The sequence below is a fragment of the Protopterus annectens genome, chromosome 12.part0, assembly GCF_019279795.1.
Source record: "Protopterus annectens isolate FY-2018-M chromosome 12.part0, PAN1.0, whole genome shotgun sequence".
In the NCBI taxonomy this organism is placed as follows: domain Eukaryota; kingdom Metazoa; phylum Chordata; order Ceratodontiformes; family Protopteridae; genus Protopterus; species Protopterus annectens.
In genome coordinates, this window is record NC_056746.1 from 523,530,502 (window position 1) to 523,548,666 (window position 18,165).

The following is an 18,165-nucleotide window of genomic DNA, read 5'->3' on the forward strand; positions in this document are numbered from 1 at the left end:
AGTGAGACTGGCAACAGAAGGTAGAGTAGCTGGCTGACCTTCCATTTTTGGACCAAGGGTGCAAGGTGTGTTAAGGAAGAATAAGGGAATATAATAGCGCTTTGGCTTCTGGGTTGAAATATCGGTTCAATATTGTTGCTGTCGCCATCAGTGGTGCAGATTCAAGAATGGCCTTGTGAGCACAGAAGGGAATAAAATCAAGCAGCCACACGACATGTGTGTCTTCCTGGCAGAAGATTCAGGATCAGCCATCATAAAAGTGCCCCCTGGTGCACCTCTGCAGCAGGTATATTAGGAGACATGATGACATATATGCACAGCAATCATCATGCTGCTGTACATCTTTCCAAAGGGACAAGAAGTGTGAGCTCATTATCTCTGTGTTTATTCCCTCTTCAGTGGGTAGAGTACAGTAAGGGTACTCTGGCCATAGGTGCCAGTGGTCAGTGTATATAGTGAGAAGGATGGGAAACATACTAAAACAATGAGTAAAAAAAGTCACACAGAAAAAAACAATCAGTGAGACCATAACAAGGCCGAAACATGCATGTCCACAGCTAGTGGGGTTTGGCTTTATTGCCCTGAATTTGTCCATTAAACGACTTAAAAAAGTTACGGGCATTCAGAATCACCATATAGCTGAAACACCTGATGTTCATAAGGGTCAATTGCATATACTCCATGTGCCTCTAATAGAATAGGTTTGAGGGGTCACTCGGTGGAAATTCTAGCTTGGCTAGAATTTTCTCTTAGTTTTTGCTGAAGGATGGATAACATATAAAAATGTAAGGAGTTCACGAATGTGCAGCACTTCAAAGGAAATTATTTAAATGTTTACTGACTTGGACAGAGTTTAACATAAACAAGTCTAGCATACCTACTTCTCTGAACAGCTCCTGCACATGCTGGTTTGATATTTTCCATTGTTTTCCAATATTGTTTCTAAGATTACCTGGTCCAAAGAATAACAGGCTGCTAGTGCATTGCTTTAAACCTGTGGCATATTAAAGTCTCCACACCACTGTATTCTTCCAGGTCTGCCTCCTTAACTTGTCTGTTAGTACTGTACTATTTTATTTCAGTTGCTTGATAATAAAGGTTTGTAATTTTTACAGCACACACCCACCATGTGTTGCTGATGTTCTCATTTAGGTAAACCGCAAGAGTATCTGCTCCCATTTGTTTCTCCCCACATCCTTTCAGTAGCTCACTAAAGCATTTCCAGGTTTACACCATTGCTTCATCCTTCTTTCCATTCCTATCCTTCCAGAAGATCATGTGTCCTGCATACCTTTCAACTGTCCAGATTTTCACAGAATGTCCAGATTTTTGCCTCATATTTTTGCTCTGTTCCTCATAAAATATGTTTTTTAGCAAATCACTTAGGAATTCCATCACTAAATAAAAGCATACATTTGAATTTAAGACTTCATATCCATCAGAAAATGCATTCTAAACACAAATTCTGTTATTCTAGCAACTTTCTAAGTTTATACACTGTATATGTAAAAGTAATAACCAAATATATACACACACACACACACACACACACACACACACACACACACACACACACACACACACACACACATATATATGGTAAAAAAACTTAACCTGTTAATCAGTTTCTTGTTAACTGAAGTTAATTAAATTGATTGTGTCTGTTAAACACAGACTGGAGCTTACAGTATTAAGAACTAAATTAAAACAATTATGTAAGTGAAATACCATACTTATAGTAAATAAATAACAAAAATTCATTGCTATATAAAAAAAATCATGATGCAATAAAAACAAACTATGCCTTATAAATACTAAACGTAGTTAAAACTTCCTTAAAAATAGTCATATAGTAAATAAATCAATGCGTCACAACATTTCAGACCTTGATTTCAAAACAGGTATGACTGAAATAGTTCCGTTTAACCTGGGTACCGACATTAAGACCAAGGTCAATTTTTTTTTAGCATATATATGACTGCGGGTACTTGATGACTTTATTCTGATTAAGTCTCAGGCAGAGACAAAAGTGTTTAATTCTAAAGTGCTTAATTCTAATAAATTCTGATTCACATATTTTCTTTGTGTTCATTCATTTATAAGCACCAGCTTCCTTCACTGATACACTACATCTTTGGTTATTAACTTTCTAAGTTTATAAGAGCAATATTTAAAATGTATCCAGTTTTGGGGGCCTTTGTTCCCCATTATTGTAGGCTCTGTCCAGATTTTTTTACATTAAGAGGTTGAGAGCTATGGACTGTCTTGGTATAACCATATCTGAATCTCTGGCACGTGTCAATAACTGCAGACATTTCTGTTCACCATCCAAAAGTAATGCCAGCAACTGAGACATCTGCCATCATCTGTGACTTGATTCACTCCAAATCCATCCCCTGCCCATAATACTTCCACATTTATTATCTTTCTCAAACACCACATCTATGTTTGTAGCCTCCTGATATACTTTTACCCCAAAGTACCCTTGCCTGGTTAAGTTAAAAGTGTGGCACTGTATAAGATACTTTTGGATGTATTCTTACCCTCTAATTTTGATTCAGATAGCTTCTAATGTATAATACAAAATGTTATTGGTTATTCTCAGTTACCCATCTCTTAAAAACACTTTTGAAATACAAACATTTCCAGACATTCATTATGTTCCTTAATTTTCTTTTTCAGGACTTTGGTCTCATCTAGAACCTGAAGCATTCCATATGTGCAGTGCTTCACACACTGTCATATTTTGTCTTAATTTGACAGTGATCACAACCCATGTGCATGGAGAGGTCCTGAAGTGATTCAGTACTATGAACCTCAGGACCTGGATCCAATTGTTGCAGACAATCTTGCAGTCTGGGTATTAAAAGACCACCAAACTTGCTGCCATATTTATTGCTCCTGACACTGCCACCAGTAGTTCTCCTCATGAGGTTTGGGAATTGGTTTCAAGGAGATTAATTGCTATGACAAAAGCATGCACATCACCTGTTTTAGTGATAAGATGCTGGTTGTGAGCACAGCATGCACATAAAGTTGGTAACTGCAAATCATGTGCCTAGTAGCACTGATATTCCATAGTATCTAGTGATCCCTGTCTTGTGGCTGCTTTCATTTGTTTTCACTAAAAATAAGGTCATAACATTTAATTTACTTGAGAGCAAAAATCTACACGGCCCTTAGAAATTATATATGACTACAAAGTAGATTTACAAAATTAATTGCTGACAATAAGCATTACACAGCTTTGATCTCTTTACTGGTACATATCATACAACAACTCTACCCAGTATAGCATTTCAAAGACTGGCTTGGGGTTTGGAGCAAACAGACTTGGTCTAGAACTCCACCTCAGGCCTTGGCACCATGCATGACTCACATCACATTTGAGGGTGAGTACTAAGATGACATAGCTCTGGTGGTCAATGGGACATGCAAACCTCTTTATCATGGCAAACTGTCTGTCTGTTTAAAAGTAATTGTTTAGCCTTCTAGAAATCTGATCCCAGTCTTGAACCCAGATCATCCATATCAGTAATGGGAATCTAGCTACTGTTCTGTTACTTAGATTTTTATAACGGCATAGAGATGATAATGCAGAAGCATGACATTTCTTGAGCAAATAGAGAAGTAAAGATTTCTAACAATGAATGAAATGCACAGAGCATTTTTCTCAGAGTTTCACTTATAGTGTGACAAGTTCAAGAAACAAGTCAGGAGACCAGAAGACTGAACCACCACTTGCCAGGAAAAATGGATAAAAAAAAATAATGTGTGGTTGTTGTGTTTTATGAAATAACTTCTCCACTTATTGGATAATTCAGTTCACCTTTCATTTCACCAGTACTACGTCTAAGGATCAAATGAAGAACCTTGCCAAATTGCAGCAAAGATTATTTTTCTTTTTGCTGGTGGGGGGAGGTGAGGAGTAGGTTCACTTACTGACTGAGCTAAGAAATGCATGTGCTTTCTTTATTTTTCAAAGACACCATGAAAATCACGCTTCTGCTTAAGAAATCAAAGCTGTTTCTTCTGAATGGAAAATAAGTTTTCAATCACATTAATTACTTTGAGGGGTTTCAAATAGGGACAAAGTATTTTCATTTTATGTGTGAGTTCCCAACAGTGAGAGAGGAGTAGCCAAATCTAGCTCAGAGTGAACACAGGAATTTGAATGGAAAAGTAACTGAGGCATGACCACAAAGAAGGACCTCATAAACCAAAGGTCTACATTGCCTAGTCAGTAATGTCAGCTTCAATAAGCATTTTAAAGCTAAAGCTGGTATGTACCAACAGTTATAGGGAGAGCACTATTATATGGGGCTTTGACCTACCTGGTTAACATGTGACTGCATCATGGAATGTCTGAATTAAAACTCTTCCACACTTTTCTGCTCTACTATTCCCCTCCCCTTCCCTTTCCTCGCATATTGTTTGATGGTATCACTTGTAAGTTATAACACTAACATAGCTTCAAGCATAAGCAGTACCACAGGAACATATATACATTACCATATGAAGGAATAGAGTATAGAAATGTTTGCATTTTTACTCAGTGTTCATGGGAGATCTGTTAGAAAATTGCTGCAAATAATAAAAAAAATATGAAAATCAGCAGCTTGCATGCCAAGTGCATGGACACTTGAATACACAAAGGTATATCTTTAATAAGCTGGCTACATTAGTACTCAAGCTTGTACATTCAGTTGCATTTTTTTTAATTGATTCACATTCATACGTGTATGAAATGGTGCAACAGTCCCTGCAGTCATGCTATCCCACTCATTCACTAGGCTGAGATGTTTGCAAAATGGGACATGATAGTTTCTATGTAAAATGGGAGTGGGGGCTAATTTTCTTTTTTGATCAAGTGGTCTGGGTGACGAAAGAGGAGTTGTCATTGATGTCATAGCTGACTGCATGAGAGCAGTTTAATTTCTCCTGCCCAAAGACAACTGCTAAATGCTTTGAGATCAGGATGATACCATGTGTTCTTTCTCATTTATGTTTACAGTCCCACTGTCACTACACATTGTTTCTGCTGCCCTTACCCCCTTAGCTGGTTGACTCATCAGGACCCCCCTTTAGAATAGGGCAATATACCTGTCCCTAAAAGGCAGCTTTGAGGATAACCTACAGAAATACAGCAAGAAAACAAAAGGTGCCTTCAATAAGACATAATTAAATGTGGTAAGCGAGGATGGTGGTAGATGAGCTCGCAAGTAGGAGGGATGCATAACATACCAATAAACATAATGAATTACAAGTTAAAGTGGCATAGTTTAACAGTTGCACTCCAGAGATATTTCATAAGATGAGTTATGTGAAACTATGTGCTTTGTTATTTAGAACGAATGCCAATTATTCAGTTACCAGTTATTAGTTAGATTTCCTGTCAAAAATACAGAACATGTGCATATATAATTTAGATTTACTTGCAAATGTGTTATCATCTTCATTTTAGAAAAGAAATGCAAGCCAAGAATATCATGGGTACTGTCCTGGTAATGCCAGTGAAATATTATTGGTTTTATTTCATCTAGTGTACAGAACCATGCCTAGGCATAGTTCAAAAATCAAATGCATAACCTGTTAAAGGGATTAGACTGGCCAGCAGAAACAGGTTTTATTTTGATTAATTCTACTGTTATTGCCAATAAACTCATATGGTCATTTAATCACTTTTCTAATGTTTCCTGCTTTCTTTGAAAACCGGCACTGTACTAGGTTTTACACTGTCACTGAAGAATTAAAACAAAGGCTATCAGATTTATTTGTATAACCAGACTGCAGACATTGATGTTTTCTTAACTAGGCCTTTTGCTTCCAGAACAATCTAGCTGTGCTTTGTATATGTTTCAAAACATGTATTGTGTTTAATAATGTGATATTTTAATCTATAATTGTCATTACTTTCCTGTACAGATAGTGTACCTCCGAAGGTTTAAGAATTTGCGGACACTGAATCTCAATGGAAATCCAATTGCAGAAGAAGAGCTTTATAAAATGTTTGTTGCAGCTCATCTCCCGAACCTGGTATACTTGGACTTCAGGCTGGTAGATGAGAACATGGTATGGAATTCTTTTATTTCCAGACACGTTTGGTTTACTAATTTTTTGTTACTTATCAGTTAAAATGCATTCAAATTAAAGGCAATTATTTACATTTCTTATTTCTTACAACCAACCCAGATAATGTAGCTGTTAGCTGCTATAATTGTATAGGTTAAGCAATTTGACAACTTATGTAACAACCTCCACTTGTGCAACAAATATAAGAATTAATTCAGTGGATTGCACTTCTGCTGCAAATGTGAGCATTTAATCAACAGACTGCACTTTTTCTGCAAAGACGAAAACGTATACAATGGATGCATTACCATGAAAAAATGTTATAATTGCTGCTGAAATCTTGGTTTGCCACTAGTTCTCCTCAGACATTAAAATGTTGTGTTTAGTGAATAATCAATGTCTACCAGATACATTTTCATGTTCACTTAAACTTCACTTTCAGGTAGCTTCTTCTAGCTATAACTTGTTTTTGTGGCGCATTGCATTGTACTGTACTGTATGCATTTTATGTATGTATTTTGGTAATGGCCCATGGAAAATTAGCCTTACCTAACCACAGTAGCTCCTTTCTTTTCACAGATCTGTACTGAATTATCCATCTGCACTAGACTGATAAATCAATACACTGAATCTCAAACCGTGGCAAGAACTGGCAAACACAAATCCATCAAAGTCAACAAAATCTGTAATAACAGTGTTCATGTAGACAGGCAAGCTCCTTTTCACCCCTACCTCACAACTTTAAATATGCCATCTCTTAGATTGCACAACAGTGGGGGGGGGGGGGAGGGCAAATTTCTTTGCTCCACTGTGTACAGATCTTGCTAGAAAGACATAATGCACTGTCACGTGACATAGTAGTGTAAGTGAAAGGAACATGCACATTTACTTACACTGCTGTACACTCCCTTCTGCACGTTATCAATGAACTATATCCATTATAAGTGAATTTGATCTAATACAACAAAACCTACATGTCAAAGAAGGGCAGATCAATTAACTAAATCTTTCTTGTTTCTCATATTTAATTCTGAGTAAAACATTTATTATTGTTCTTAGGTTTATTCTTTTTAAATTATGATATTTGATACTGAAAATAAAGATGAAGATGCAAATCATGGGGAAGAACAAGTAATATAGAAAGTGCTTAGAAATTAAACTATACCTGATTACTCAGCTGTGCTGTTTTCAGTCCGTTCATTTTAATTGTGGTCTGCTGGAGGAGTCTGGTGTGCTTCCTTTGCCAATGGAGTTTCACCTTTCACTGGGCAACTTAATAGTAAGAACAAGTAATATGTTAAGGCAGTATAGGCAAAAAGTAGGAAGAACAGATAGGGAAATAAACATTGTTGATGTTGAATGTTGTTTTATTGGTGAGGACTACAGCAGTATGGTAAGAGGCAAGGAGAAGAGAAAAAGGAGAATTATGAGTAGCATACATTATATGAAAACATAATGTAAATATTAATTCTAGGTGAGTAACAATCTGTCTAGCTCCAGGATGGTATGACCTTCATTTACACTTGTATTAACAAGCATCTACTATTTGATGCTGAAAACAGTATTGATTTTTTCATCTGATGTTTAACATAGCAAATCATACATTGCTTATGCATGTTGTGCACAGCATCAAGCAGGAAGTTAATAGGAAAACAAAGTTTGGAAATATAGCCCTTATTTCCAAACTCTTACTTAAGACGGTTCATTTTTGCACCATGGGTCATTTGATGTATGCCATCTCATAATTCCTTTTCCATCTCTCTCCCTTCCCCTCTTAGCATTTTGTTGCAGTGTTTTATCACTATAAGTTAACACTTAACATTGATAAATGCTTTTTTTACTAGATGTTCATTATTAGATCGATGTTGCAGTGATGCTGACAGATGGGATGTAGCCTCTGTTTTTTTTAATTTCTCCAAATCTTTTGGGTTTCTAATACCATGACAGGAATGGATCCCATTCCTAAGTCAAAGTATGACTAAAGTTCATGAAATTAATATTGTTTCAATCTTTGATGCCAGCCAGAAGTGCTCTTCACAGCAACTGCAATGTGCCCAGTAATGACTCTTTCTGCAATTTGTATGGAGTTACATGTATTGGTAACATATCTAAATATGATTGTAGATTCTTTTTTATAAGACCCATTGCTCCTTCTACTATTGGGACTGTCTGGGAATCTTTCTCCCACATTACTCTTCTTTCTGCCATCAAATCCTAATATTTTATGACTTTGTGTCTCTCTGTACATACGACACTGTAGTCACTGGGTACAGCGATTTCAATGATCAATGCTACTTTTGTCTTCTTTTCATGGACCACTATATCTGGTTTTCTTGCATTGATCTTTTGAACTGTTGGTAATAGGTGATCCCATGTGATGTAGATTTCATCATTTTCTATGATGCTTTGTAGCTCATGTTTCCAGTATTTTTCAACGACTTCAGTATTATAACATTTGCACAATCCCCAGTGCAACAGTCTTGCCACATTATTATGCCTTTCAGTATACAGTCCTTCTGCCATTAGTATGTCACAACTAGCAACAAGGTGTGCAACTGTTTCCAATTCTGTTTTACAAAACCTACATTTATCCATTTCTCGCACATGTATCCCTGTATTCTTCCCTTATAAGACCCATTATTGAGTACAATCCTCTTTCAGCATGTACCTCACAAAGCACAAGCAGCAGCTGGAGAGACCACAGAGGTTCCTCACCCAGAGAATCCAGGGCCTCAACATCTACCCAGCACAGATGGGCTAAAAGCCCTGTCCCTCTACTCAGTCTCCTACAGACTCCTCAGAGGTGACCTCTATCTAGCATACAAATCAATCTCAGACCCCGGCCTGATGGGATTGCTGTATATCCACAAATCAAGTTCCACTCAAGTAACCCATACGCGCAACCTCAACCTGGTCTGTGACATCAATAAGACTTGATGGCAGGACAGATTTGTGTCCCAGAGACTCCCGCTTTTGTGGAATAGACTACCTGTCCAGGCAAAGCAGAGTACCTCATTAAACCTTTTTAAGCAGAACCTGGATAACTGGATGGGGACCAGAAAATACACCCCTGGAATTCCACCCGTGTCCCTGCCGGACAGTGACATAGGGTGCTGACTTGTTGGAACATGGACTAAATTCTTGGCTAGGCTTGTAAGGGCCTCAGGGCCAATTGCCTAATAACTTTCTATGATCCTATGTTCAATGGACTTTGTATACATAACCCAATATCTTGGGTCACCGATATTAACCTTTCATCTTTTGGTTTGAATTTGCCTCTCCTTAACCATTCCTGTTGTTCAATCCTGATCAATATTAGGTTCTTCCAGGAGTTTTCTATACTTGCAACTATATTTATGCATTTTCCACATTTCTTGCCTTCTCATCTGATCCATCACCTTATATTCTTTCTTCTGTTTTTTGGCACATTCAGTTGCTGCCTGATATTTATCTACTTCTGGTTTCATTTCCATTCCTGCTTGAAGTCGATATGCTTCTGCTAGACTAAGAAGGGAAGTCATTTTAGATTTATTCTCCTCATGTTTCAAAACTTTCACTGTGTTTGGGTCTTGTGAGGTCAGCATATATGTATGCAGTCTCACAATTGCAGATCTATACATGTAATCAATTTCAAGGAGGTCCATACCTCCTTCGGAATGGGGAATATATAATCTTGGTATGCACTGATTTTTATAAATCATTTGATGACCATGAAGCATCCTTCTTGTTTTCCTGTCTAATCTATCCAACACCTTTTGGGGTCAGTCAGTCACTCCAAAACTGTAAGTTAGGACAGGAACAGCAAATTGATTTATAGTTTGAATTTTGTTCCTAGATGTCAATGCTGTTTTCAGGATTAATTTAAGTCTTCTAAAATATTCCTTAAGAAGTTTTATTTGCATTTGTTCATGTTTATTGTTGATCCATCATCAATTCCCAAATATTTATACTCCCTCTTGCTCAAGTTCTTTTATATCACATTGTTTTCCCAAACTGATGTTTTCTTGGTGCTCCAGCTTTCTTGCTTTAAATATTGCTTTTGCACATTTATCTAGATGAAATGACATTCATATATCATCTTAAAAAATTTTTTACTACTTGCAGTTGTGCTTTCAGTTCCTCATCTGGAGAGCTATGCAGTTTTAAATCATCAACAAAGAGAAGATGAGAAGTCTTCATACTTTGTGGCTTTCTGGGAGCCAAATTATAGCCATGACCTAATCTGTTAAGCAGACAGCTTAATCGGTTAAGGGCAAGGCAAAAGAGCAACAGTGACAGAGAGTCACCCGGGAATATCTCCCTTTGGATTTTTATCCCTGAAATAATAACTTGCCCTTTATCATGGCTTAACTGCAAAGTGATTTGCCACTGTTTCATGGTCGCTGTGATATAGTTCATCAGTGTAGGATGTGTCTTATACATTTTTAAGCACTATTTTATCCATGAATGTGGGATACTTCAAATGCTGTTTTGTAGTCAATCCATGCCATACTTAGATTCTTCCCCTTTTTACAGTTCTCCACTATGACTTTAATAACAAATGATCCTTTGTTCCATATGACTTTGTTTTATTGCCCTTTTGTTCTATTGCCATAATTGAGTTTTCTTCTAAATGCCTATAAACTCTGTCGGCATCAATTCCAGTGTATAGTTTATATATCATCAGAAGGCAAGTTATTGGTCTATAATTTTTAGGGTAGCTTGCAGGTTCACTCAAGTAGGAGCATTGTTTTTCCTTCTGTTAGCCAGGTTGGTGTCTGTTCGAGGTGCGCATATAAATAGTTTAAACTCATGGCTAAATCTTCGTGCAAAGATGTTAATACTTTTAACCCAAAGTTAGGTACTGCATCTGGGCCTGGGGTTTTCTAATTAGAAGCTTTTCTTAACTTTGTTTCAATCTCTCTGGCTGTTACTTCATCCCATTTCATATCCTGTACCTTTAAACTTCTTATTCTTTCTTTTACTTCTTCTATCAGGTCTATATTATTTTGTTGAAAGAAGTGTTCATCGAACACATCTTCATCAACACATAAACAGTGAAACACAGTAATTGCCGAACGGCCACTTCAGTGAATTTTTTCCTATGGGAAAAAAATCGCTTGGCTGAAGAAACACAAAACAAATATTCAAACCCTACAAAGTGGGGGGCTTCACACCCTACCTAACTAAATATACCAACCCTGAGATCGCACTGCATAGGGAAAAGGGCAAATCCCCGATGACAACCAAGCATTTTTTTTTTCCCCCTGGGAAAAAATTCACTGAAATGGCCATTCGGTGGTTACCGTGTTCGGTGTTTATGTGTCAGTGAAGACGTGTTCAATGAACACGTCTTTCAACAACACAATATAGACTCCTTCTATTCATTTAGCATCTTTGTTATGTTCCACAGGATCTTCATAAATACTTGTCCAAAATGTATTTATTTATTTATTCTTGTTTTGGTGATCTTTCAATTCCTTTTACCTTGTTTCCCAATTCTCTATAAAACGTTTTTCAGTCATCAATAAATTGCTTATTTTGCACTTTCCTTTATATATATTTGCGTATCTTCTAAGTTTTTCCACCTGTGCTGAAACTTTTAGTTTATTTGTAATAGTGCATGATAGATCCTGATCTGTTTTAATACTGCGCATTGCATTTATCACGTCTACCTTTCTAAGTATTTTTGTTGATCTGTTCCCTCTTCTATACTCTTCTAACAGTCACACTTTTTTGTCTTAATTGCTTTATAGTTTTTTCTATTTGATACTTCCATGATGGTATTCAATTTCTCCCCTTCCTGTCCCTCACTACCATGTGTTCTTGTGGTAGAACTTTATCAGTTATTAATTTTGCTGCACAGTAATATATCCTGTTTACTTTTGTTATATCGCATGGATCTCTATGGACAGTCCTAATTACTGTGTTCATTTGCTTTATCAAACTTCTGACTTTTTGGGTTTTATTGACCTTCTGTAGTCTATTTCTTTCATTGTTCTTAATATATTTATCTGTCTATAGTAAATCAAGCAACTCTTCTCTTAACTCATTTTCTTCTAAACTGGGGACACTTTTTTTTGTTTTTCATTTTCTGGGACATTCTATAGGAAGTTCTATAATGTATTCCTGTGGCACATTCTCTTCAGTTTTATCCTATGCCATCCCTTGCTCTATCATATGGGAACTCACTGCCTATTGCTCTTCAATATTGACTGCGTCAGAGTTTCAACAGTTTCCTGTTCCTTCCCTTGGTGTCCAGCTTCAAGTGAATATTTATACTGGTTTCCTGTGGAAGGCTCCAAAATATCTTCATATGACACCTGACCAATTACTTCTCCTTCTACTGGTTTCCCCTTAATTTGGATGTCCATTGCTGTATCTTGTTGTGATGCTTTCTGAATTAGATTTTCTACACTGAATCCTTCACTTCGCAGATACTCCATAACCTCAGTTTCTATTTCTTTAACTTCTCCATTACTAAACTCCTTTTCTATGTCTGGATTCCTTTGCCTGTATTTCTCTTCAGATATCTTTGGTGCTGCTCTTTTTGCATTGATTAGTTTTGCTTTCTCCTTTGTGTAGATATTACACCATATTAAATCTCTCTTTCTTTCCCATGTCCATATTTCTTTTTCAGATGTCTCCTGATCTTCCTGTTTCTCCATACTTTGGGGAGTCGTTCCATCATGCTGTGATGTAAGCTGTGTTAGGCCTTCCACACCAAATCCTTCACTTCGCAGGTACTCCAGAACTTCAACTTCTATTTTTTTTTAACTTTTACTTTACTAATCTTCTCTTCTACATTCCCTTTTTTGATATTATTTTTTAATTGTGAAATTTTCCATATCTGGATGCCTTTGCCTGTATTTCTCTTCAAATATCTTTGAGACTGCCTTGTTTATATTGATTAATTTGGCTTTTGCCTTTGCATAAATATTGCACCATATCAAATCTGTCTTTCTTTCTTATGTCCATATTTCTTTTTTATACTTTTCAAAAATCTCTAGGTTTTGTTGTTTATATTTTCTCACTTCCTCAGACACTTCATTTTCCAAACAGATCAAATTTTCTTGGTCTATATACTATTTTTCACAAATTTGTTGTATTAATGAACATAAATTTTAATTTGAAACTTCTAGCAGTTTTTCTTGTGGAAGTATTTTTCTTTCTTCTAATTTCTCTCTCAATCATTTTGTATATCTTGCTTCTGGAAATAATTCTGGGCTTTTTGCATAATAATAATAATAATACATAATTTCTTTCTTATCCTCAATAGTCCACTCTGTTGTCTTTATGATTCTTCTTTGGCCTATCAGTTTTTGTGATTGTTGTGGACTGCTACTTCCTTCTACAACAGGGGGGCCATCTTCCCCCTGGGCCTGGCCTGACCCCATTGTAGGAATGTTTCTGTAATTTCAGGATTCTGCACTGTGATTTTTTGTAGTCCTGGTATCAGTGCTCCTACCAGGATTGGGCACTTTTTTTCCTACCAGGATTGGGCACTTTTTTTATCCTGGGTGTTGTGCACCCAGCTATCTTTTTTAAAGTTTAACCTACTTCTGTCCATGATATATGCTATATAAATACAGTCTATTTATCAGTGTCATTTTGGTGATATTTTGTGAAAAATAGGATCCACCTCGTGAATGCACTCACCAAGACTTGAGGATGAATTCATTTTTGCCAATACTACTCTCCTTTACTTGCTCACTTATCTCTCCATTTGAACCCCTATCATCTCTCCATTCAGACCCTGAATTCCCTGTGAGGAACATGTGTTGGTACTTAAGGGATATAAAAGCATGAACATTCTCAGAACTTTCTTGCTGCTACTCCAGGAAGCAAGTCTCTGTCTTAAGCTCGGGCTGTCAGCTGTATGAATGGATCCAGTTGACTTTGTGAAGGAAATCTAAGTACCCCACTGGGCATCCTTCCTTCCTCATTTTTTGAATTTTCTGACTTTGCTCATGATATCTAAGATGGGCAAATGTTTTTGTGGTAGGCAGATCCAATACATAGATATGTATACTCAGTCTGTTTTTCTGCCTAGGATCAGATCATAATACTAAAGACTACTTTATTTGTCAGGCTTTTGCCCAGAAGACCCTTAGAAGCCATCTGCCTTTTTTAAAAATCTATCTGGAAAATAATTGTTTACAAGCTTTAGCTCGAGACACCATGAGTTTGGTACCTTCTGCCTTGGATATACCTTCACACCCTAAAAGGAAATCCAAAAAATTAAAGAATCTGTTACTTTTTCTCCAGGTAGAGTCAGACAGCTCTAATGAGGATTTTGATAAGTCCACAGACCATCTGACCTCTGGACCTGTTCCTGCTGTTACGACCCTATTGGATGCCAACAGGGCAGCCTTCTAGCATGTCTCATTTGACCATTCAGATGGCTGCAAAGGGGTAAACCAAGCTTGTGATCTTGGAGGAACAGGATAATGTTCCACTAATATTAGTGAATGAGGGTGTCCCTGGTTCTCTTACAGAGGTATGTCTGAGGATGGGCCCTTCACACATGGTTTCTTTAGAAACTTCCAAAAAGAAAAACAAAAAGACAAAACACCTTTCATTTCTTGTGATAACTAATGCCATGGGTCCTCCACAGGAATGGCAGAACTTTTCTCAGGGACATTTTAAAGCCCATACAGTTTTTTTTTTCCTGCACACCCTCTACCCCTCTGAACTGAAGGAGGGATACTTCCTCAAAGGAAGATTCTTCCTCTGAGCCTTTGGATTATTTTTCTTTTATACTCTTCTGTTTTGAGTCTGAACCTGAAAACAACTTCTGCTCAGACTCCAAAAGATGATGCAACATTTTAATTAGGAGGGAAGACAACTCTCTAAGATATTAGAGTATATAACATATGGAACTTCCCTCCTGCATTAAAAACTTTGGAGAACACTTTACATTTAGGTTCTGTAGCACCGGAGTCTCAAGCACCTACATCAAACAAAATGCTTGACAAGTATTTTAAAGTCCCTGATAGCTGTAAGGACCTTTTACAAGAATCACACATATAACCCTGCAGTTATTTGTACAAACTCAGACAAGCCATCTAAATCTTTTCCTTCCAAAAATGCCTTACCTACAATAAGGACAGTACAGCAATGGCTAGGTGCAGAAGGAAAGCTTATACTTTGGCCAGTACAGCTTTCCATGCTACTTAACTTTTCTCTTAAATTCTATTTACATTGTGATTTTTGACTTTATATTATAATCCACAATGTATAATTAAATGATTCCTTAGCTCTACATTTTGATTTATAGTAGGGAATTTAGGGTGTCCTATCTATTCTCTGGTGTGCATGTGTAACCATGTTTCCCTTGTTTTATACAATATCTGGACAGTACAAATTATTCCACAGTTAACAGACTATAAACTGTGTGATCTCACAGGTCACCTACATAAAGTACTTCTTCAGTTAACTGCTCTCAGTCATTGCCCATTACCCTTATTACTTGCTTTACCAGTCTACTTGCCTTACTGTAATACTTTATTTGACTGGCTTGTTTTGGGGAGTTGCCAGTGATGACCCCAAGCCTCTCATTCCTGAGAAGTAATACAGTTTTATTTTGTCCCCTTCCACCTAAAACCGCAAAAGGCCAAATAAATACTCTTTTATTAGATTTGTTTCTCCCATATTGGACTTGAAATTGAAAACAGTAAAATAGAATTTTGCATACAGTTTTGGTTGCCAAACTATTAATATTCTCCAACTATTGTAGGCTCTTGTATCTCTTCAGGTACATCCTCACAGTTTAACTGCCACATAACTTAACCCAAAGCTTTATGTCTGTATTTCTGATATGTACATTTAAGTGTGATACATAGTATGTTACCAGTGGTCCCAGTAGCAGTTTGTTGCATTATTATTCTGTATTATGCAATGACTTCTCATTAGTATTAAAAATGTGCACGCTGATTAGTCAGCCCAACCATTGTAAATTAAGCATATACCAACAGAAAAAAGTCTGTCTGCTTCCTACTTTAGTGGCCAGACTTTTCTATTGATATATGCTACAAAGGGCAGACCAAATACAAGACAAATTAGGTACATTCTGTAAAACTAACAGAACAGAGACATACCTGATTTTCCTTGTATTTTGCACTGTCTTGGCAGACTGTCAGACCTCTGAACTGTCTGGACGTTCGGAGAATATCCACATTTTTGCCTCATTCAAAAAAAAAAAAAAGAAAGGAAAGGAGATTCTTTTTTTCTCTGTTGCTTCTGTTGAACAGCACTGATGTAGTGTGCAAGTGCGGGGACACAAGTCCTATAGGCATGCACAGTATTTCAGAAAATGGAGAAAAATGAGGAGACAATGCAGAAGAACATGAGCCATTCTTGATACAAGACAGTATTTAAGAAATGTAAGCAATTTCTTTCTTAAATGATGTCATGGTATAATAGCAATAACCCACTCCTGGGTGTGGGTAATGTTGAATTTATACAAAGTTGCCCTGATGATCATACCACACTAACTGTGGGTAAATGCAGCATTACCCCCACGCAGTCAAGGGTTATTGCTTAATTACTACAGGAAGCTGTCTCAAGGAATGTATACAATGTTTACTTTTTCTGAATCTTAGTAATTACCATATAACTTTTCATTGCAAAAGATATTTTGCACCTTTATTATAATGTTTCCTCTGACTTCAGTTATGCTGTGCACACTTTGCTTTAGTTTCGAGGTTGGCATTATTTGCCCTTGTTGTAAGCATTTTTTTTAATTAGAAAAGATATTACGTACAAAAGCAGCAAAGATAAACATACACTGACACTCATGCAGTCTTTCTTTATAAAGTGATACTTCTGAAAGGATAACCATGGCTCTGTGGTTACATTTTTCAGGGGCTTTAAGGGATCACAGTGTATGAGATGTTGATGCTGGACTATTTTAATACTTCATGTTGTTAAAATGAATTGCTGTAGGGAATTTTTGTATTGCAGCTTGACAAGGCCAGGTTTACTTGTGTTAATGGGAGACTGAGATATGCTGGAAGGGAAACCTGAGATATACACAATATTTGTATCCTTATGCATGAAATACTGGCAGTTTTGTGAAAAGAGATTTTATAACATTTGAATTTAGATATAGTCACACACACTTATACACAGTACACATTTGAAATCAGGCAAACAAAAAGCACCTAGGAGAAAGGGAAATTTGGCTTATTAAGAATAATTTATCAAATGAGTATTTTCAGGGTGTATTTGGGACCTAGTGGTGTGAATGATGCATGCTGCATTATCATATTATAGTTTAAAACTAAGCGTGACATCATGCTTTGAGGAAAATTGCATTAATTTGTCTGATTAATGACAAAACCATCAAAACCCATTGATTCTAGATGAACAGACCAAAGAGGTTTCCAGTGAAAAAGTTTCTTCCTTACAACCACTGGCGGCTCGTGCCATCGGATTCCAGGTCTGCAGCCCCCCAGCTGTGAAAAGAAAAAGAATTAAAAAAAATAAAATATTTATTTTTGTATACACACTACTACTTGGTTAGTTGGTTATACTGGCTGGCTGCTCCTTAGCTGTCCGATTGACAGACTTGCTGTGCTGTTATTAGTCCCGGAATTCAAACTGCACATCCCTCGTTGAGTTCGGGGTTTTAAAAAAAATAGATTTTGTAAATCCGGACTGTTGTAAATGTAGTCCAGATTAAGGAGAGAAGGCATCAGTGTGATGCCCAGAAGTCTATGTGGTTCATAACCGCAGTAAAGTAGAAGGAAATGGGACTGCCACGTCCACAGTCATGTACGTGACGTGGGTGACAAGATGGGAACTGATTGGTTCTCGCTCTCTTCTCTTCCTGCACTTTGCATGCTGGGAAAAAGAGAGCGAGAATTGAAACAGTCACTCTGATTTAGTCTTACTCTTAGACGGTCATGGAATTCAAGAGTTCATCAGCTTAAGCTTCGATTGGGGAATCAGAATCCTCATTTGGAGGATGGAAGATGCTAAAGGATAATAGAAGAACCAATATTTAGAAGGGTGAATCATAAGGCACAGTTAAACTGAAGGTGTATCACCTCCTGTATTCATAGTTGAGACACTAATATTTTGCGAAGGTGGGGAATGAAGACAAAGCAG

General features: G+C 37.0%; 1 protein-coding gene across 1 annotated transcript in view; it reads left to right on the forward strand.

Annotated features, from left to right (window-relative positions):
* Positions 1–18,165, forward strand: part of DRC3 (dynein regulatory complex subunit 3) — a 557,555-nt gene that overhangs the window by 134,228 nt on the left and 405,162 nt on the right. Inside the window, exon 4 of the mRNA XM_044089663.1 lies at positions 5,926–6,072. Coding sequence (XP_043945598.1) covers positions 5,926–6,072 — 147 coding nt within the window. The remainder of the gene's footprint in view (positions 1–5,925; positions 6,073–18,165) is intronic.